This window comes from Achroia grisella, unplaced genomic scaffold, assembly GCF_030625045.1.
Source record: "Achroia grisella isolate CSIRO2021 unplaced genomic scaffold, CSIRO_AGI_Agris_v1 utg841, whole genome shotgun sequence".
NCBI lineage: Eukaryota > Metazoa > Arthropoda > Insecta > Lepidoptera > Pyralidae > Achroia > Achroia grisella.
Genome location: NW_026713039.1, coordinates 585,748 through 610,224, shown reverse-complemented (window position 1 = coordinate 610,224; position 24,477 = coordinate 585,748). Strand labels below are relative to the sequence as shown.

General features: G+C 34.6%; 1 protein-coding gene across 1 annotated transcript; it reads left to right on the top strand.

Moving 5' to 3' along the window:
- The first annotated feature begins 867 nt into the window (after positions 1-867).
- On the top strand, positions 868-23,142 carry LOC131852252 (F-box/LRR-repeat protein 2). Its single transcript, XM_059202904.1, has 13 exons — positions 868-1,029; positions 5,737-5,850; positions 7,160-7,243; positions 8,784-8,891; positions 11,617-11,714; positions 13,109-13,175; positions 16,159-16,261; positions 17,095-17,180; positions 17,574-17,756; positions 17,921-18,022; positions 19,324-19,411; positions 22,052-22,176; positions 23,030-23,142. Exons 1-13 carry the CDS (start codon positions 1,000-1,002, stop codon positions 23,135-23,137), a joined length of 1,296 nt encoding a protein of 431 aa, XP_059058887.1. The 5' UTR covers positions 868-999; the 3' UTR covers positions 23,138-23,142.
- Positions 23,143-24,477: the final 1,335 nt, after the last annotated feature.

Genomic DNA, 24,477 nt, shown 5'->3' with positions numbered 1-24,477 from the left:
TCATAAACATGTTCAAATGATGAAAACAATAAGAGCTGAGTTTCTTGTCAGCTCGAAAGCACTTCGCACTGACGGTAGATTTGACATAAACTTCAATCATAGACCTACAGGACAATATTGTTATTTTCGAGGATTGAGTTGTTATGCCTCTGTCACTTATAATTTAAATCCCATTTCATCATTCAAATGCCCTCAGGCATTAGGATCATCCAAAACGTCAAACCATGACTAAAGGAGGGACATCAGATTGTTAGACATTTCAGTTAAATGAAAATAAAACTATGAATTGTGTATTAGCCTGGTTTAAAATGAGACACGTTCCTAGCTCAGGCAAAATGTTCATTCAGCTACTACAGAAAACGTAATAAATATTATGGCAATAGAAAAACAATCGATATAAAAAAAGGAACTTAACGTCAACATAGAAAATATATTAAAACAAAACTAACAAAAAACTAAAAAAAGTTAAATAATGTTAACAAACGAGAGATGTATTTATTTTCTGAATGATAGCACAGATAATAATGTTACTGATCTCTATTATTCTTGTTTAACGCCATCTGTGAACAAGTAGACAAATTAAATATTTGTGGTCATTCAATTCTAGCTTCAACAGTTTCACATATTAAATGACAGATGCTAGATTTCTTTCTTTTGTTTCGTTCAGAAATATAATATTCTGAACAAAAATTGTTATTGTAATTTAATGTTTATAATATAATACTTGTTTTCTAGATAATAAATTATGTTGTAAATTTATATCAGTAATATTTGTCATGTACTTCAAAAATTTATGATAACAGAACGCACCGTAAGCAGAAAAAAAAACAATTGGACGTAGTAAAAATAATATACAGACATCTCTTGTCGATCTGCCAGTGAAAAATCAAATAAGTCGTCCATATTTCTATTGCGCTGTATCTTGGTAATAGTAGAATTTTTGAGACGTGTGTACAAGTGAAATTTTACATTGTGGCCAAGGTGACGCCGTACCCGAGTATGACATATTCCGGAAGGAATAAATTCGATGTAAGTGCGATCGATCAGTTTGTCAAATGTTTGTTTTCGTTTTGATTGGGAACAGCTGACATGCTCGCTTATAGGGCGCAGGGCTCGTTCCTTTGTTCTCAATGCACTCAGAAAGTTACATTTATACATATAAAACATAATATTTGCACAAAATTTCAATGCATTCCAAACGCATTCGTGATAACACTAGAAGTGTAAACAATGTAATTCTATTTTTAAATGTGGAAAAAAAAGTTTTATTCGGTTTTGGATACAAAACGTTTTTGAAACTTATATGGATGATATTTGTTTGTTAAATTGTTTATTGTTATCATTATTCATGCATTGACTTGCAGTTTTCTTTGTTGGGTCAGTTTATTGACCCCAAGCGGCCAGTCAACTCACACATACATGTCCCGTTACATAGGTATTATGTATGTACTTTTGATGGCCTTGGATGACTAAAACATTAGGGAAATGAGTATTTGCACAGGTGCCAAGTGGATGAATACAATTATATCATAACAAGACATAAAAAAAATCAGTGTGACATCAACCCACTTAATACTTTTGTAAAAATGCTTTTAGTGACAAGTATCCATTTCATAAAATTAAAAAGTACTTAACTTTATGTATAAAAAAAAAACAATTTTTTTTATTGTAAAAAGAAAACTAGTTACAATTATTTAATTAATTTAAATAATGTGACTCTCTAAATATCTTTCTTAATTATTTCTTTTAAATAAATTTTATTTGCTCCTCATAAACAGACATTTTTTAATGATTCATAATGAAATAGTGCAGCCACTCATGCTAACACAAACACACTCTGTTGAAGCAGTGGAGGTTAATAATAATAATGCAAACACTAAATATTCATCCTAGTATGTCCATCCATCCACATCCACCCAATATGTCTAACAAACAGCCACAATACTGAAAATATGTCCCATATCTAAAAAATCTATAATATATTCACACAGCGCAACCTCTCCCACACTTGGCTAAGTCCCGTGTGGGTGAGTATTACCTTCTTTTAATGAAAGAGGAGAAAAGAATACAAGATGAGTTTCTTGTCAGTTCTTCTCATCTCGAAATCATTCCGAACTGATGGTAGATTTGGCATATCATAAGTCTGTAATAGACCTACATGAATAAAGATATTTTGAATATGAATTTGAATTAAGGAAAAGATAAAAATAATAAGAAAAAGTTAAAATCATACTACCTTTCTACTGCTATATGATTAGTGTCATCATTGTATATATATCTTTATAGTATTTATTGTTTGATTTAGCATATATTTATGTTGTTTATCATATATTTATTATAAATGTAATTTTTTTTAGGTATTCAAGTACATACATGTACATATATGTATATTGTATTAGTATGTGTATTTTGGACATTATATTTTCATGTTTAGTTTTAATTATTTATGACATTTTTATTAAATTATTATTTGCACATTTTGACCCCCTCAACACTTCCTATGCCACACTCTATTGGGTTGACTGGAAGAGATCTCTTTTAGTGATAAGTCCTCCTTTGTTAACATTAGTTATGATTAATATACTTACGTATTTAAGTGCAATAAAGAATATTTATAAATCTGAGAAAATGTGACAATAATAATAGTGTTTTTTTCCCTAAGTGTGTTTATAAAATAAATTTCCCTAAGTGTGGTTTATAAAATAGGTGGTTTATAAAATAAAATTCATAGGCATGTAGTAAAAAACGGTTATTTCAATATTACAAACAGACACTACAATTTTATTTATATGTATAAATGTATAGATAACTGCATATATGTGGATGGTTTTAGAGATGGATGGATTATGTGGAAGATGATATGATAAAGGGAGAATAACGCGATGACTGCGAACAGGGATGAATGGAAGAGAAGAACATATTACGACGACCACAAATATATGGGATAAGGAAGAAGCAGATGATATCGTAACTGTGTAATATGTACGACGCGGTAATTGTATGATATGATAAAGGGAGAATAACGAGATGACTGCGAACAGAGATGAATGGAAGAGAAAACATTACGACGACCACAAATAAATGGGATAAGGAAGAAGCAGATGATATCGTAACTGCGTAATATGTACGAAGCGGTAATTGTATGATATGATAAAGGGAGAATAACGAGATGACTGCGGACAGAGATGAATGGAAGAGAAAAACATATTACGACGACCACAAATAAATGGGATAAGGAAGAAGCAGATGATATCGTAACTGCGCAATATGTACGACGCGGTAATTGTAGTGAGGACAGACAGAACGTAATGATATTCATATGTATCTTATCAATTAACATTTGTACAACGATAACCTTTATTGTCCTATGTTATGACTGATTTTTATTATTATTATATTAATTTTTTTATTTATTTATAGCTGTCCCCGCAAACATTGTTTTGCCATATAAATTAATAACGCTATAAAAAAAATAGGGGTTGATGATAGAAGGGTGAAAATTTAGGATTGTATTTATTTTTGTATGTTGTATCATAAAAAACTAGAAACTAAAAATTTTGTCTAACAAAAACAAAATTTAGGTGTGGACTACCCCTAACATTTAGGGGGATGAAAAATAGATGTTGGCCGATTCTCAGACCTACTCAATACGCTCACAAAATTTCATGAGAATCGGTCAAGCCGTTTCGGAGGAGTATGGGAACGAAAACTGTGACACGAGAATTTTATATATAAGATTAAACTTTAATGCATAGATACACAAATAATGGCGCACATGTCGGACTTAACATCTAGAGGCATTTTCTCCCAGTCAACCATACGGCAAACAGAGATAGATGTGGGCGGTGATTTCATCATCTGCTTCTTCCTTATCCCATTTATTTGTGGTCGTCGTAATATGTTTTATCTTCCAACACAACACAAATCGCATACATTTACAATAAGACACAAATCTTTCACACAGTCCATCCATCTCTTTTTCGGCCTTTCTCTGCCCTTATAATAATAATAATAATAATCCTCTACCGGTATTGTACCCAAAACACTTCAAAATAGTCTGCAAACATTAAACATTCATCCATCCAAAACATATCTCCTAAAAAAAATATTAAATACCTTTTTTAACATAAATTCTTATCCTCCTCAACAATATCTTCAACACAAAAAAAAATATATTAAATAAGGCCCGTGTAGGTGATACACTTTTAAATATAAATATATATAAAATGTAAAAAAATAATAATAATAATAATCATCTCAGAAATTCACACAATAAAAGATCAAAAAAAAAAAAGCTTACAAGATAAAAAACTGATACCAATACATAGATATATTTTTTTTCGTCGTAAATACATACATATTATACATAGAAAATACCCAGACCGATACAAAGAATCATACTCGTGAATACAAATGTTTGTGCCATATCATCTTTCACACAGTCCATCCATCTCGTTTTAGACTAGACCTTCCACTGCTCTTATAACCATCCACATTCATATGTAACACCTTTCTTAAAATATTATCCTCGTTCCTACACATTACATGTCCATACCATGATAGACGATTACTCTTCAACCTCTCTGACACCGGTTCCACCGGGCGGTGCATTATGATTAACATATAATACATAATACTTATATAACTTAACAATATTTATATTACAATAATCGTTTTATACTACATGCATATGAATATAAATACGGTACATATACCAAAATAACATTTTTACAATTTTTTCTGTCTGTCTGTTTGTTCCGGCTAATCTCTGAAATGGCTGGACCGATTTTGACGGGACTTTTATTGGCAAGTAGCTGATGTAATAAGGAGTAACTTAGGCTACTTTTATTTTAGAAAAATAAAGTTTAATTCCACGCGGACGCGTGTACAGATGGTACATAATAAGGTTAATACTGTTGGCCGCAGCTGGCCTTTACAGCTTCTCCCAACAGGGAAGATTGTAGAAAATCGGGATTGTAGAAAAAAAAACTCGTCGGGATTGTAGAAAAAAAAAACACGTCGGGATTGTTGAAAAAAAAAAACTCAGTCTAGTACCCATAACCCACACACGCAGGGGGAAGGGAATTATTAGTAATGTGGACTAATGATCCCATTGCTAGCAATGTACCATGTCAGGTCGACCTCCACGCGGTTCCCCCTGGAAACCATCGTGATAAATATCTGGTGAATTTGTCACGTTGGGCTAACTGACCTGACCTCATGTTCATCTTATCATCCTCCACTGGTGCCCCGCCAGCGTAAACCGTTAGCGCAGGCGGGTGCACCATTCCATTATCATCCTTTAAAAAAAAAACCCACACACGCTACATCCAAGGTCTTGCCATCATTTACCATCAGATGAGGTAAGACCAAGCGCAAACCCATTATTACTAAAAAAACAAACATAAGCTCTGCTTTTTTTTTTTATGGATGATAATGGAATGGTGCACCCGCCTGCGCTAACGGTTTACGCTGGCGGGGCACCAGTGGAGGATGATAAGATGAGCATGAGGTCAGGTCCGTTAGCCCATCGTGACAAATTCACCAAGAATTTATCACGATGGTTTCCAGGGGGAAACGCGTGGAGGTCAACCTGACATGGTGCATTGCTAGCAATAAGATCATAAGTCTACATTACTACCAATCCCCTTTCCCCCCCATAAGCTCTGCTTAGCTTAGGACTAGAGGACGCTGTGTGATTATTAACGGTTATTAACAATGTATATTTGTTCGCAGATCGCTCGGTTTTCGGGCGAAGATGACAACCACATTAACAAAAAGCTACCCAAGGAGTTACTACTACGAATATTATCATATTTAGATGTGGTTTCCCTCTGTCGTTGTGCTCAGGTAAGTCCAAATCCGTCTCACGCAGGTAGACTTTGAGGATAAGCCAGGAATTGGACGAGAAGACCAATTTCTTCCCGGTCCCAAACTTCCAACTTGCCTACTTAATGGAGTTATCTCATACTAGCTGTTCCCGCGACTTCGTCCGTGTGGAATTTAACTTTATTTTACTAAAATAAATGTAGTCTAAAGAACTAAAAATATTGTTCGTCTTAATTTATTCGTTCCATTAGGTACTGATAGGTTCAAACTAATACATTTACATTGTATCATCCCTTATTTTATCCCCATGAGGGTTAAATTTATAAAAATCCTATTTAAGTGAACGTCTTCATCATAGTAGCCCCAATCTTTAATTTCAGTTCAATCAGTCGAAAATATAAGAAGATTTATACAAACTTTCACCCCCTATTTAATCCCCTTAGGGGTGGAATTTATCAAAATCCTTTCTTAGGGGATGCCTACATCATAGTAGATTTATGCATGCAAAGTCTCAGCCCGATCGGTTTCAAATTGACAAAGTTGCTGCATACAAACTTTTACAAAGTGGTTTGGGCTGTGCGTTGATAATCAAACACATTAATCATTACGATAAATTTAAAATTGATTTTGACATAGAATCATTGACGTAATAAAATGGATTATTTTCAAAAAATTTGTTCAAAAATTTTATAAATTTTAATATTAGTAAATCGGTAAATCGGATATTTGTTTAGAATAGAATAGAATAGAAAATCATTTATTCAAATAAACTTAATTTAATCACTTTTGAATAGTCATAGTTATCATTCTTTTAATAGAAAATCATTTATTCAAATAAACTTAATTTAATCACTTTTGAATAGTCATAGTTATCATTCTTTTAATCTACCGCTCATTTGATTAATTAGAAATAATATTTATTCAAATAAACTTAATTTAATCACTTTTGAATAGTCATAGTTATAATTCTTTTAATCTACCGCTCATTTGATTAATTAGAAATAATATTTATTCAAATAAACTTAATTTAATCACTTTTGAATAGTCATAGTTATAATTCTTATAATCTACCGCTCATTCGGAAAGCTCATCACAAGAAGAACGAGCGAGAAACTTGCGTGTTGCTCTTTTAAACAATCATTGTAATTTTACATTTACAATTCGAAACGTGCGAATACAAACTTTTGGCAATCTGTTATACATTATTATCTTCAATTACAGCCCCTGCTTTTGTTATTTTTCTGATCTACATGTATTTATTACATGAATAAATAATAAATTTCTTTCTTTCAAATGATTTTTGAATTTGAATTCGTTATTTTAATTTCAGGTGTCGAAATTATGGAATTTACTGGCTTTAGATGGATCAAATTGGCAAAGGATTGACCTATTCGAATTCCAGACAGATGTGGAAGTAAGTTAACAATATATGTATATTTTTTTTATGGATGATGATATGATATAATGAATACCCGAATGGTACCCGCCTGCGCTAACGGTTTACGCTGGCGGGGCACCAGTGGAGGATAAGATGAACATGAGGTCAGGTCAGTTAGCCCATCGTGACAAATTCACCAGGAATTTATCACGATGGTTTCCAGGGGGAACCGCGTGGAGGTCAACCTGACATGGTACGTTGCTAGTAATGGCTTAAAGTCCACATTACTAACAAGAGTCAGAAGAGTCACGAGTGAAAAAAAAATCACTCGAGTCCCATCACTAATTTATTATTATACTAGCTGTTCTCGCGACTTCGTCCGCGTGGAAAATAACTTTATTTTTCTAAAATGAAAGTACTAAGTTACTCCTTATTACATCAGCTATCTGCCAAAAAAAGTCCCGCTGTTTAAGAGATTAGCCGGAACAAACAGACCGACAGACAAAAATTGTAAAGAATGTTATTTTGGTACATGTATCGTATCTATATTTATATGCATGTAGTAAAAAACTATTATTTCAATATTACAAACAGACACTCTAATTTTATTTATGTGTATAGATATACATAATTACTATTCGATTGATGTAAATCATAAAAAAAAACGATTTACATTGCAAAAATTTATGCTATTAGAAGCAATTTTTGGTCCTTCGAACGTATCGTAATCGTTGTGGAACACAGTAATGTGTGTGGACCAAAACGAAACGTCATCGAGGTGTACATTTGTGACAGCGCCATCTAGTGGCCGGCGGCGGACAACGTGACACGCTGAACATAATATTAGGTCCTTACATATGAAATTGGCGTTATGATGTGACACGTTGAATATGAGAACAATAATATGCCCCCTCCGATAGATCCCCCGTCCAATTCAAACGGGGATCGATATTACGACGGCCTGTGAGTCGAGGTTCGAACCCCTAGCGGTGCCCTCAGACTAAAGTCGTATCCGTCAGGCGGGAGTTGGCCTTCAGCCGCTCCATAAGTCCTTCCTTTGGTTTGGAGTGCCATCTGCACTCGCCCCTAACGTCCGGTGAATCTGTAAAGGCCAGCTGCGGACAACAGCATTAGAGTAATCCGGAAAAAAAATATGTGTGGACCAAAACGAAACGTCATCGAGGTGTACATTTGTAGCACCGCCATCTAGTGGCCGGCGGCGGACAACGTGAACATAATATTTACACGTTTTACTTTATTTGACGGCCTCAGTGGTCTAGCGGTTTAGCATACCGCCTTCCTATGGTCGCGGGTTCGATTCCTCGCACGGCACAAATATTTGTATTCATGAGTATGATTGTTTGTGTTCGTTATCGGTCTGGATGTTTTCTATGTATAATATGTATGTATTTACAAAGTATTTATATCAGTTGTCTAGTACTTATAACACAAGCTCTGCTTACTGTGGGACTAGTTGGCGCTGTGTCAATTGTCCAGGGTTATTTATTACTTATTATTATTAAATAACATTTGGGTAACGAATAATTCTATAATATTTATTGTTATTTGTTTCCAGGGTCCAGTTATAGAAAACATATCGCACAGATGCGGTGGTTTCCTGAGACAGCTCTCATTGAGAGGCTGCGAGAGTATCGGAGATGGATCTATGAAGACATTAGCACAAGTAAGAAACATTCAAATCGAAAATCACATAAAAAAAATACCGACTGACCGACTAAAATTTTAAACTTTTTACAATTAGACTTTATAATTCATTCATTCATTCATTCATTCATTCAGCATAGGTTCAGCATTTGAAAAATATTTTTATAGTATTAAGGATAGGTCAGTATAGGTACATTATAGGATTTTTTTGACATTTAAAATAATTATATTTGTTAATATACCTACAAACAATTTAATTTAACTATTAGAATATTAGTACATTTTAATTCAATTATTAAACATAATCTATATATATATATAAATGAATTTCTGTTCGTTAGTCTCGCTAAAACTCGACAACGACTGAACCGATTTGACTAATTTTAGTCTTGAAATATTCGTGGAAGTCCTGGGACGGTTTAAACGGTGATGATGAAGAAATTGCATGTAAAATAGTAAAAACAATTATATTTTCCCATACAAACTTTCTGATACCTGTCAAACAGGGTGCGTTCAAAAATTTATTGCGTAACTAAACTTCAAAAAACCTTTGACATATTGAATCTTGAGGTGGAACAGAGTTCGCACAGTCAGTAATGTATAGAAATTTTGGATGCCTGTGTACATTGGACCGTAATTTTAATTATAATTATAATCTTAATAATTAATTATTTCTATAATTTTTAATTATCATAATATATTTTTATAAATTTATAATTATAAGATTATTAAGACGTACTCGTAACACTATTCTGCAAATAAATAAATGTTTATATTCATGTAGAACAGAGGAACTTTATTGTGTCGTCACTTATTTATTTATTTAAATTTATTTATTCAGATAACAGAGATCCAATTTGTTAGTAACAATTGTACTTAGCCTATGTTAGTATATCTAAAGTTACATATTATCATTTAAGGGCCACCGTAACAATTTATCTTGCCATATTTTTCGGTTTTGGGTAGACCCCTCATTCTTACCAAGTATTAATTGTTTGTAAATTTCTAACTGTAGTAAAGTTTAGTGTTAAAAACATAAAGTAAAAACAAGATGGCCGCTGTCGTAGATCCCTTGCAGTTTGTCATTGTGAAGGATGGAGACCAAGACGACGAGCAAAAGTAAAACAGCACCATTGTAATTGTACAATATTTGTGTATTAAATTGACTTATGTCATATAAAAACAATATAATATTATAAAAAAACATAATTTATTTATTTATTAGCATACAAAACAGATTACAGTCAATATAATAATATAACTAGGAGCGTGTAGTTCGGTACAAAACTGGATTGTAATCCAACACTATGTATGCCTAAGAGCTAAATTATATAGACGCATTCAATATACGCTAGATAGCTAGATAAGGTTATATAATAAAAAGTAAACTAAATATAAAATGATATATACTATAACTACGTAATGCAATGAATTATCATGTTAACAGAATTTTATTTATATTAAAGAAAAGAAAATTGGTACAATGTTAAATATAATTTGTCTCTTTACGGTGGAAATTTAATTGTCTCCGGAACTGGACCAGCGTTGAATGGAAAATATCTATATTTCTATTGGAGACAAGAATTTCATTGTATTGGCGACACATTCGAACTATTGGATTATAATATGAAGTATTATTTGAGTAAACCTGAAGATAGAAGGTGTTATAATTACGGTTGCGTGATCTAAATCTCGTATTAAAGTTTAATAGTATTAGTTTTTAAATATTATATTATATGTATGTTAGTCTATAAGGTATTTATAATATGGGACTAGTTGCCTGAAATAAATGAATAAATAATAGAGAAAGAAGAGTGGACGAGTCCAACTGATGATGAATAATTTTATGTAACAAGGTTAGGTCATTATTTTGTCGTCTTATATATAAAGGGTCCAGATTAAAGTATTTCAGACGTTCACTGTAAGATGCAAGTTTACGACCTAAGCATCTATAGCTAAGTATCTTTAAATAACGTCTTTGAACACTTTCAATTAGGTTGCTATGTAGTCTATAGAATAATAAAATAGGTATAAAAATAGTTTGCAACGACGTCCCACTCGTGTAGCACTTTACTACACAATTGTTTCTTCGTTCAGTTTGCGCACGGGTCTCCTCAGTGGCCACATATGCTACTCGCACAACTCCATCTTTGCCTGGGAAGACCCTGGTTACTCCTCCCATAGGCCATACTCCTCGTGGTAAATCAGGATCGACTAGTAAGACGATGTCAACTTTAAAATTCTTGAACACGACTCCTTGCTGTTTTCTAGGTTTTAGAGTCGGTAAATACTCTCTAAGCCAACGGTTCCAGAAGTGTTCGGATAGGCAAAGTGATTTTTGCCACTCCTTCCTTAATGAAAATACTCCATCATCTAGCCTCAATAGACCCCTGGAAGTCGATATACCACTTTGGGAATTACTTTCTTGGGTACACCCACCCAAGAAAGTGATTCCCAAAGTGGTATATCGACTCCCAGGGGTCTAGGACAAACTGCATGGGGTCTACGACAGTGGTGAGAGTAAGTCTGAGTGAGTGTGAGTGTGAGTGTTAGAATAGAAGAATAGAATAGAAAATCATTTATTCAAATAAACTTACATTGAAGCACTTTTGAATAGTCATTACATTTTATAATCTACCGCTATATAGGCTGTGTTCAATAAATATTTGGACAATGTTTCTAGTAAATTTAATTATTTTAATTGTATAACCTTTGTTAACCTATCTTCTGTTCTGTTCTTTCAGTCGTGTCCAAACATAGAAGATTTAAACTTGAATAAATGTAAGAAAATCACAGACCAAACCTGTCAAGCTTTAGGAAGGAAATGTAATAAACTGCAAAGGTATGTTTTTGTATATATATGACAATAGTCTCGGTGGCTTAGCGGTTAGCACACTGCTTTACTTTCTATAGTCACGGGTTCGATTCCTCGCAAGGAGCAAACATTTGTATTCATGAGTATAATTGTTTGTGTCAGTCTAGGTGCTTTCTATGTATGTATTAAAAAAACTATTTGTATCAGTTGTCTAGTACCCATAACACAAGCATTGCTTTGCTTGGGACTATATGCTTGAATATATTTAACATATTTTTGTTAAATACATAGAAAATATCCTAACTACCTAATACACACTAGTGTGTGATACCTGATAATATAAATATTATTAAATAATAAAATCATACTCAGGAATGTTTGTGCCCTGCGAGGAATTAAACCCGCGACCATCGGCAGTAAAAGCAGTACGATAAACCTCTAGCTACACCATCGAGGTCTTCTGTAATAATATTATAGTAAACTAGCTTTTACCCGCGGCTTCGCTCGCGTTAATTTATCCCCTTAGGAGTGGAATTTATCAAAATCCTTTCTTAGGGGATGCCTACGTCATAGTAGCTTTATGCATGCAAAGTCTCAGCCCGGTCGGTTTAAAATTGACAAAGTTTCATACAAACTTTCATCCCCTATTTTATCCCCTTGGGGGTAGAATTAATCAAAATCCTTTCATAGCGGATGCCTAAGTCATAACATCTACCTGCATGCCAAATTTCAGCCCGATCCGTCCAGTGGTTTGGGCTGTGCGTTGATAGATCACCAATATCAGTCACCTGAGTTATATGTCACACTATACTAGTCCCAAGATAAGCAGAGTACAGAACTGAACCCATTATTACAAACTAATAGAAATAGAAATAATCTTTATTCAAATTGATTATATTTTTTATTCTACCGCTCATTCGGAACGCAGATTCATCACAAGAAGAATGAGCAAGAAACTTGTGTGTTGCTCTTTTGATTAGATGTTTTTTTATATAAACGATTACAAGATATGGTAACAATTTTTAAAATTAAACACAATTAAATAATTACCAATTGAGAGGGATATATTTATATAACATCATCACAAGAAGAAGGAGCGAGAAACTTGCGTGTTGCTCTTTTAAATAATTGTTGTTTTAAGTAAATTTATATTACAAAGGATTAGGGTGTATCATTATTTCTGGTTGGTAATTATTAATGAAATAATTACCAACTGAGTGTACTATTTATATAAAACTAGGCCCCGGCTTCGCACGGGTCTACATGTATTATATATGTAAATCTTCCTCTTGAATCACTCTATCTATTAGAAAAATCCGTTACGTTCTTTTAAAGATTTAAGCATACATATGGACGGACAGACAGCGACAGCGACTTTGTTTTATACTATGTAATGATGTAAAATTGCGTTATTTTTTCAGAATAAATCTAGACTCGTGTCCAAGCATAACGGATATATCGTTGAAGGCACTCTCAGACGGATGTCCGGTGAGTTTTATTAAATACTAGATGCACCTCAGACTTCGTCCGCATGGAATTTAACATTATTTTTCTAAAATACAAGTAACCTAAGTTACTCCTTATTACATTAACTACCTGCCAAAAAAAGTCCCGTCAAAATCGGTCCAGCCATTTCAGAGATTAGCCGGAACAAACAGACAGACAAAAATTGTAAAAAGTGGTTTTTTGGTGTATGTACCATATTTATATTCATATGCATGTAGTAAAAAACGGTTATTTCAATATTACAAACAGACACTCCAATTTTATTTATATGTATAGATGTATAGATAAAGGTATTTGTCTATCTCGACGTTTGAACTAGGTTGCACTAGCCGTGGTAAATAAGTAAATACCTTTATTTTCCATAAAATTATTGTTATGACCCGGTCAATAATATAAATAAAGCGTATAATGACAGTTACATCATTGTTCATATACCACTCCTTGTTAGACATACACGAAAAGAGCAATACACTGCGTAAAAAATTACTTGACACGAAATGGACATAAATTACAATTACCAAGATTACGACTTGCAAAAACAATAAAACAAGGTATTTACTTAAAAATAAAAATGTACAATAAACTATCAAATAAAACAATGCAATTAACATCAACAGAATTTAAGAACAAAATAAAATAATATTTCGAGCAACATACTTTTTACAATGTGACGGAATATCTGAATTCCAATATAAAATTATGACAATTTACATTAAGTAACTTTTATTAGTATGTTATATATTATTTAATTTATTATTTTGAATATTTAAAATAATAATTGTGACATAATATCTTAAAAATGTAATTACTATTGATGTGCTATTGTGTAACGAGATTTGTTACATTTGTGAATAAAGTAATAATAATAATAATGTATATTAACTCATTACTTATAAATTAAAATTATTGTTATGACCCGGTTAATAATATAAATTACCAAGCATCGATTTAATAGGATTAAGGTCTTAATCCATTAAAAAAAAGTTATAATATATATTAAAATGACGTAAATATGTCTTACTACCAAAAAAAAGTATTTTAATAGACAAAATATTTTAAAATACAAATTTCATTAGTAGCTATAGTAAATTCAAATTCAAAAATCATTTATTCATATAGGACATTTTAGCCGCTTATGAACATCAAGTTTTTTACATTATAATTTTAATTTTTCCCTTTTATATGTATGAGAATGGAATAGTGCACCGGCCTGCGCTAACGGTCCACGCTGGTGGGGCACCAGTGGAGTATGATAAGAGCATGAAATCAGATCTGTCAGCTCATCTTCGCAATTTACCATGTTGGTTTCAGACAAATATGAGCAACAATAGGTTATTACTCCACATTACTAAGAATCGCCTTATCCCTATTAATATATATTGTTAACTATCCCACGGGAAATCTTTAATTTTCCGTGATTAAAAGTATCTAAGATGTTGACCGGGGGTGTAAGCTACCTGCATGCAAAATTTAATTAAAATCAGTCCATCAATTTCGGAGATTAGACAGAGAAATAATAAATTTGAAAAAAATCTAAATGTGTTCCATTTCCTTCTTACATCGTCTGCCTTGGTTTTTGGCGTTTTTTTTTTTCGATGTACAGACATTTGACCTGTACTGTTTTATTATAAGTGTGTATAGATGTATGCAATTACAAAAAAAAGTATCTATGTATTTAAGGCAATTAGACGACCTCGGTGGTCTAGTGGTTTAGCACACCGCTTTACGTCCGATGGTCGCGGGTTCGATTCCTCGCACGGCACAAACATTTGTATTCATGAGTATGATTGTTTGTGTCGGTCTGAGTGTTTTCTATGTATAATATGTATGTATTTACGAAAAAATATATATCTATGTATTTGTATCAGTTGTCTAGTACCCATAACACAAGCTTTAGCTAGCTTAACTTGGGTCTTGATGAAAGATTAAATGTGTCTAAATTAAAAAAAAAATGTTTGTTGAAAAAAAAAATAATGTAGTGTCTTAAAAGTAGGACAGTGGGAAGAATAGGTTAAAAAGGATGATAAAAAACTACAGTATCTTAATACAATATATTTATACGTATAATTAGGAAAAATCACGGGATCTTACCACGTTTTATATTTATTTGCTGAGTTACCGATATTTCGGCAGTGTTTCAACCACCATGATCACGGGTACACTGAACAGCAGCGGGTAGATGGAAAATGAAATCTTTTTATGGGCAGACATATGCGTCTACCTTCACACGTCTTCGTTTGTTGCTACTACTGGAACTCGCTCGATATTCATCTCGGCAAACTGTACTCACAGTATCTTCACGTACATTTAATACACTTTTCGATCGCGTTTTTTTGTTTTTGTTTAATTAAACCAATCACTGGATTCCAGGAATTAGAGAGCCTGTAACCGTCTTATCGATTGAAATTTTTATATTTCTGTATTTCAATGACCTCTCTAAGCATTCTTGGCTTATAATGCTGTTCTGATGTTAATACTTTTGGTTGATGTAGTTCAATCCAGTGATTGGGTCCCGATCCCAACAACTTTTTTTTTTTTCTTGGGGAAATCCGTCATGGAGGCCCGCCCGCTCCAGGGGTAACGAGCGGGTACTGCCGGACTCCTACCGGCTAAAACCCCAAGGTGTACCTCTACTGCTTGTTGCCGGAGCTCCGGGTGTGCGCGAGCATTCTTCCGCAGCTCCGACGGCGGGGACCCATCTCAGTAGACGGGTCACTACTCTTCTTCAGAAGAAGTAGCGCGGGTACACGCGCGCACCTTCTCAAGGCTGCGATGTCGACGGGGAGGCAGCCGCCCCCACGGCCGCCGCCCCTGGCCCTTGCGGAGGGAGAGGAACAACATCCCTCCTCCGTCTAGCTCGTCTCCGACGAATTGGGTCGGCGGAGGAAGCAATTTCCGATCCCAACAACTTAATACAACATAACTCAACCTAAGATTGCAATGTTTTTTTTTTATTTGTCAACAGTTGCTGACACATGTGAACGTCTCCTGGTGTCAGTCGATAACAGAGAATGGCGTGGAGGCGCTGGCCAGAGGCTGTCCTAAATTAAAAAGTTTTATATGTAGAGGTATGTAGTCATTAGATAGTATAAAACAAAGTCGCTGTCGCTGTCTGTCCGTCCCTATGTATGCTTAGTTTTGTTTGTAGAGGTATGTAGTCATTAGATAGTATAAAACAAAGTCGCTGTCGCTGTCTGTCCGTCCCTATGTATGCTTAGTTTTATATGTAGAGGTATGTAGTCATTAGATAGTATAAAACAAAGTCGCTGTCGCTGTCTGTCCGTCCCTATGTATGCTTAGTTTTATTTGTAGAGGTATGTAGTCATTACATAGTATATAACAAAGTCGCTGTCGCTGTCTGTCCGTCCCTATGTATGCTTAAATATTTAAAACTACGCAACGGATTTTGAAGCGATTTCTTTTAATAGATACGACGTTTCTAGAGGAAGCTTGATTAAAGTGGAACGAGACTTGATTAGACTTGATTAGAGACGAAGGAGGAAATAAATAAGGCTATATTATGATGTATTATAATAATACAGTAAAAATTAGAAGCATAAAAATAGAATAGAATAGAAAATCATTTATTCAAATAAACTTAATTTAAGCAATTTTGAATAATGATAACAATTTGTTTTTTATCTACCACTAAATGTAAATACCAATTGAATAAGATAATATAAGAAATGGTCTGTAGGGTAAGGAAGAAGCAGATGAGGTCTGTCGGATAAGGAAGAAGCAGATGATAAGCAGTAAAATATATAAAAATCCAAAAAACTGTAAATACCAATTGAATAAGATAATATAAGAAATGGTCTGTAGGGTAAGGAAGAAGCAGATGAGGTCTGTCGGAGAAGGAAGAAGCAGAGGATAACATGAAGTGTCTAATTGCATGTTTCAGGTTGTAAGAATGTGAATGACAAAGCAGTCTCGTGTCTGGCTACCTACTGTCCAGATCTGGAGGTGCTTAACGTGCAAGGATGTGATGTAAGTAGCATAGAATAGAATAGAACAGAACGTAAACAAACTCTCTCCAATAAATATACTGGTATTTCAGGCGTCCATAAGCTACGGTAACCGTTTACCATCAGATGGGCCGTATGCTTGGTTGCCATCTACGTGGTATAAAAAAAAGTTGAATGACGAGCGTGTATGGCAGTAGTTGTTCATGCACGGGATTTTCATTTAATGTTAGATATAGACACCTATATAAATATAGAAAATAATTGTAATAATAATTTCATCTCCTCTCTCCTTACGTCCCTCCAGTCTCCCTCTCGTCTACTCCAGCGAGCACCGGTTCTGCGACAGATATGACCAGCCATCGGGACCTTAGTTCTCTGACCCATATCCTTACTAATATTATATCTTCATCCACAGAACCTGACAGATGAGTCCATCTCGAAGCTGGGTGGCAGTATGAGGAGGCTGTGCGTGTCAGGGTGTACCAGGCTGACGGATGCAGCCCTGGCATCACTGGCGGCCCGCTGTCCGGACCTGGTGACCCTGGAGTTGGCCCTGTGCGCGCAGCTTACCGACGCCGGCTTCCAGGCGCTTGCTAGGGTGGGTATACCGTTAGCTCTCACTGTTATACGATGACCTTGGTAAATGGACCCTATATGGACAAATTCACCAAGAATTTATCACGATGGTTTTATCGTTTCCCTCCCCAATTGTTCAGGGTTATTTATTATTGCTCCGCAACAGTCATATGGTTTCTCCAACAGAGCTGCAGACTGCTAGAGCGTATGGACTTGGAGGAGTGCGTGCTGATCACGGACGCTACCCTGGTACACCTCGCGATGGGCTGCCCCAGGCTGGAGAAGCTGGTAAGCCCAAATCTAGATGTCGCTGCTAAAATGTACACCTCGATGACGTTTCGTTTTGGTCCATTCACATTTTTTTTCCGGATTACTCTAATGCTGTTGTCCGCAGCTGGCCTTTACAGCTTCACCGGACGATAGGGGCGAGTGCAGATGGCACTCCAAACCAAAGGAAGGACTTATGGAGCGGCTGAAGGCCAACTCCCGCCTGACAGATACGACTTTAGTCTGAGGGCACCGCTAGGGGTTCGAACCTCGACTCAGGCCGTCGTAATATCGATCCCCGTTTGAATTGGACGGGGGATCTATCGGAGGGGGCATATTATTGTTCTCATATTCAACGTGTCACGTCATAATGCCAATTTCATATGTAAGGACCTAATATTATGTTCAGCGTGTCACGTTGTCCGCCGCCGGCCACTAGATGGCGCTGTCACAAATGTACACCTCGATGACGTTTCGTTTTGGTCCACACATATTACTGTGCTTTGCTTTGCGTTTGCTATTGTTCAGCTACTCTTATAAAGCTTCAAGAACTTCTTATTCTTACAATAAATATTTTTGCAATGTAAATCGTTTTTTTATGATTTACATCAATCTAATGGTAATTCATATCTATACATATAAATAAAATTGGAGTGTCTGTTTGTAATATTGCAATAACAGTTTTTTACTACATGCATATGAATATAAATACGGTACATACCGTCCCATCAAAATCGGTCCAGCCATTCCAGAGATTAGCCGAAACAAAGAGATCTATAGACAGACAGACAAAAATTGTAAAAAATGTTATTTGGTGTAAATACCGTATTTATATTCATATGCATGTAGTAAAAAACGGTTATTTCAATATTACAAACAGACACTCCAATTTTATTTATATGTATAGATATTATATTCTATTCTATGTCCAGACATGTGGCAGCGTGGTGGGCCGTGTAAAATATGGTCGAGTGCAGTGATGGCTGGCTCATCCGTCATACTCGTGAACGAGTGCTGCTTGTAGGGGCTGGTCTGCTCTTATCACTACGACTGATTTAATCTTATTGCATATTTATATTTGACCCAAAAAATTAGTGCTGGTTGGTAGTTTGTATTCACACGTTTCGACTTGTAAATATGAACTTACTAGGAGTATTTAAAAGAGCAACACACAAAACTTTCTTGCTCGTTCTTGTGATGAGACAGCTTTCCGAACGAGTGGTAGATAAAAAACAAATTGTTATGACTATTCAAAAGTGCTTAAATTAAGTTTATTTGAATAAATGATTTTCTATTCTATTCTACTCTATACTTGTTCTCAGACCTTGTCCCACTGCGAGCTGATTACAGACTATGGCATCAGGCAGTTATCTATGTCGCCGTGTGCCGCGGAACACCTCACCGTACTGGGTAATTTTTTTTATGTCTAATCTTTAGCCTGGCCTTGGTCCCTTTTATTTGGGGTCGGCCCGTCTGGTCAGTCTTCACCAGGACGTTCTGTCCTGTGTCGTCTGGGATGTTATTTTGGCGCTTTTTATATCCCTCTCAATAACGGACCTCCATGTGAGACGGGGTCTGCCGCGTCTTCTGGGCTGGGTACTTATGTCAGGCACTGTTCTTGTCATGTGGTCTAATGCTCGCATGACAATGACCGTACCACCTTAGGCGTACCTCTAAAATCTTCTCCTGTAATCAGGAGAAGATTTTAGAGAGCCTCTAAGATCTTCTCCTGTATGGGAGTCACCATAAAACTACCTCGAACATGGATTTTTGTTTTTTTTATGTCTAATGTAATTAATTAATTTAATTTGACATCCTCGGCTTTGGCTCGGTCTGAAACTCCGCCTAGTGTGTTATAACTAATGTGACCAGACGTCCCGTAATGAACGGGACAGTCCCTTTTTATAATTACGAGTCCCGGTGTCCCCGAAACGGCTAGTTTTCATGGGACGAAATATACTGTCCCGTTTTCGGTAACGGTGCGAAATGTTACTTGTCGACGAGCCTATTGTATTAGTTGTTGTAACTAGCAATCGAGTATAAAAAAATGTGTATATGAGATGTCATTCTTACTTAAATACTTCTAAAAAGTCAAATTTGTTCCTCCGATAACAAAACATTTTATATTTTTCAGATAAATATAAACTATCTATGAATAAACAAAATGTTTAATTATATTTATCGGATATATTTAATTCATCTCTTTTTCTGAATAGGTAAATTTAAAAAGATTTTTAATATTGGACTATCATGTCAATTGTGTTTTTGAATAAATGGTCACATTAGTTATAACCATCATAACGCACTTATAGCGTAATAACAATTGTGTCTCATGTATCGTTTAGTCAATAGGTCTTTTAGAGGAATGGGTATAAAACTCTACAATAAGATACCAAAGGATGTACTGGAATTTCCTTTAAATAAATTCAAAATATCTGTTAAATCAGATACTGACATGATCATCCTGTACCCGCAGAGATTTTTCTTATAAACTACCTAATTATGCTAGAATAAGGGCTATTTATTGTAGTAAACATATATATACATACTACATAAACATATATATACAATACTATTTTGCATGCCACTACTATGGCAAAACACATGATACTAAGTTTTAATTACCATCTTTTATACTGTGTTTTTTAAGCAAATAAATTATTATTAAATTATTATAAATTATTATTATTATTATACATAACTTTTAACAGTAGTTTTTTTATATATCAGCAAAGCCTATTACTCACTAAACGATCACTTGAATGACGAGCGTGCATGGCAATAGTTGTTCATGCACGGGATTTTCATTTAATGTTAGACATAGACACCTATATAAATATACATTGTAAATAAACTGGCTTTTAAAAAAAGTTCAGTTGAGTTTCTTGCCAGTTCTTCTCAATTCCGCACACTTTATTTATTTAAAAGAGCAACACATAAGTTTCTTGCTTATTCTTCTTGTGATGAATCTGCATTCCGAATAAGCGGTAGAATAAAAAAACTTGACTATTCAAAAGTGCTTTTATTATGTTTATTTGAATAAAGATTATTTCTATTTCTATTGAATCTATATACTGAACTGGACCGTGGAGAAAATTATTAATACAAAATACTTGACGTTTATAGGCGGCTAAAATGTCCTACATGAATAAATGATTATGTATTCGAGTCATCCGCACACTTTACATAATATCTAATTAAATTATAACCTATGTGTTATTCTGATGCATAAGCTATATTACTGTAAAGTTTCATGAAAATCCGTTCAGTAGTTTTTGCGTGACAGAGTAACAAACATCCATACTTACAAACTTCGCATTTATAATATTACTAGCTTGTGCACGCGGCTTCGCTCGCGTTAATTTAGCATCTTAGGGGTGGAATATATCAAAAGCCTTTCTTAGGGGATGCCTACGTCATAGTAGCTTTATGAATGCAAAATCTCAGCCCGATCGGTTTAAAATTGACAAAGTTTCATCCCTATTTTATCCCCTTGGGGGTAGAATGAATCAAAATACTTTCTTAGCGGATGCCTACGTCATAACATCTACCTGCATGCCATATTTCAGCCCGATCCGTCCAGTGGTTTGGGCTGTGCGTTAATAGATCACTATGTCAGTCACCTTTGAGTTATATATATTTAGATTATGATTAAGATTAGGACACTAAATCGAAATATAACAGATTTATTTTGTTACTGAAGTAATTATTATATTTCGATATGCCGAGATTGCTACATGGCAGTTCGTAGATACAATTTTTTTTTAAATGTAATTTTGAACAATATTTTTTTAAGTCTGCGTTCCGAATGAGCGGTAGATTAAAAAAAATGTGATAACTATTCAAAAGTGCTTCAATGTAAGTTTATTTTACTAAATAAATAAATAGTTTTTCATTTCATTAATTCAAAACACCCAGATCGATATAAACAATCATACTCATATACACAAATGTTTGCGTCGAGGATTCAAACCCACGATCATCGGAACTAAACCAGTATGCTAACCTACTAGACCATCGAGGTCGTCAGTAACCTCTCTTGTGGTGCAGGTTTGGACAACTGTCCCCTGGTGACTGACGGTGCGCTGGAACACCTGATCTCCTGCAACAATTTGCAGCTCATCGAGCTGTACGACTGCCAGCTAGTGACGAGGAACGCTATAAGGAAGCTGAGAGTAAGTAAACATATAGTACACAGGATATAAGTAAACATATAGTACACAAGATAAGACATAAATTGATATAATGTAATAAAATAATGTCAAATATTTAGAAACTATTTGTATTTTTTGAGTTAACACATATAGTCGAAACTAGATATAATGTAATAACTGAAAACTTACAAATATTTAAAACTAGACTTTAATATCAAATATTTAGAGTGCATTTTACAATATTTGTATTTTTTGAGTTAACACATATGTTCGACTCTAACTAGATATAATGTAATAACTGAAAACTTACAAATATTTAAAACTAGACTTTAATATCAAATATTTAGAGTGCATTTTATAATATTTGTATTTTTTGAGTTAATCACACTTATTATAATATTGGCGTAACTCAAAAATTTTAAAATTTTGGAAAGTCCACTTTATGATTGTGGCTTTAAAGACTAATTTCAAAAATTTAAAATTTCTGAACTACACCAGTATTGTATTAGATATGCGATATGTTAAATTCAAATACTTAATCACTGGATATAATGTAATAACTGAAAACTTACAATTATTCGAAATTAGACTTTAATATTGAAACATTAGAGTACATTTTACAAAATTTATATTTTTGAGTTAAAACAAACTGCGCTAACGGTTTACGCTGGCGGGGCGCCAGTGGCGGATGATAAGATGAGCATGAGGTCAGGTCAGTTAGCACATCGTGACAAATTCAGCAAGAATTTATCACGATGGTTTCTAGGGGGAACCGCATAGAGATCCTGACATGGTACTTTGCTAGCAATAAGATCATCAGTCCACATTACTAACAATGCCCTCCGCCCAGTGATAACATGTGGTTTTGCTTCAGAATCACCTGCCGAATATAAAGGTGCATGCGTACTTCGCCCCGGTGACGCCCCCGGCCGGGCCGGGCGGCGCCAGGCCGCGCTACTGCCGCTGCTGCAACATCATATGAGCCGACGCCACGGTATAACAATATCTTTTTTTTTATTTATTTCCACAGATAGCTAATTTTATCTATCTCCATTAAAATTAATTACAATTTTCTTTTATTAACATTTTATGGTATACCACCCTATATGTACATATTATAAATTACAATCAGAATCTAATCAAACTAAATTAATCAATTATAATTAAAAACAAACTTAGACCGAATATAACCCAAAAACTATCAATAAATAAAATGAAATCAACGTTATACAATAACTAGCTTTTGTCCGCGGCTTCGCTCGCGTTATATTATCCCCTTAGGGGTGGAATTTATCAAAATTCTTTCTTAGGGGATGCCTACGTCATAGTAGCTTTATGCATGCAAAGTCTCAGCCCGATCGGTTTGAAATTGACAATTTTTTTATTATTATCATTAAAAATACATACAACCATAAATTTTCGCACTTCTATCACCAACCCCTAGTTTTTACTATACTCCTCTGAAACGGCTTCATCGATTTTTATGAAATTTTATATGCATATTCAGTAGGTCTGAGAATCGGCTCTTTTGTCTTAGCGGATGCCTACGTCATTAAAAAATACATCTACCTGCATGCCAAATTTATTAATTTATATGGCAAAACAACGTTTGCCTGGACAACTAGATCCGTCCAGTGATTTGGGCTGTGCGTTGATAGATCACTATGTCCTCTATCCGCTAAGAAAGGATTTTGATTAATTCCACCCCCAAGGGGATAAATTAACGTGAGCGAAGCCGCGGGCGAAAGCTAGTTGATTTATATGGCAAAACAACGTTTGCCGGGACAGCTAGTATTAAATAAAGATTAATATCTTTTACAGAACGAAATATAAGCAGTACGCGCTGAGGATCGTCCCACTCATCATCAGATTGAGTGCCTGGTTCACCAGGAACCCAACCAGGAACAGCATTTATCACAGCATCCGGACCACCCATCTCGTTCAGTGATCTACCGTCTTTACTGGTTTGTCTTAACTAAGGATGTTACGGAGCTCCGTAACCGTAACTGAAACCGATATCCGATATAAAAATATATTTGTAACCGTAAGCAAATCTGAAATAACTTTCGGATGATATCGGATAGGGGCGGAGCCTAATTGAGACACGTTATGTAACCATTTTATTAGCTATTTGTATTTTACTTTTGAAATGACTTAAAAAATTAATATCCGTAACCGAAATTATCCGAAACTAACGGATGATCCGAAATAATTTCATATCCGTATCCGGTATAATAATCATTCCTATATCCGAAACCAATCCGGATCCGAAATTTCATATCCATAACATCCCTGGTCTTAAACTTTTTACTGGATTTACTT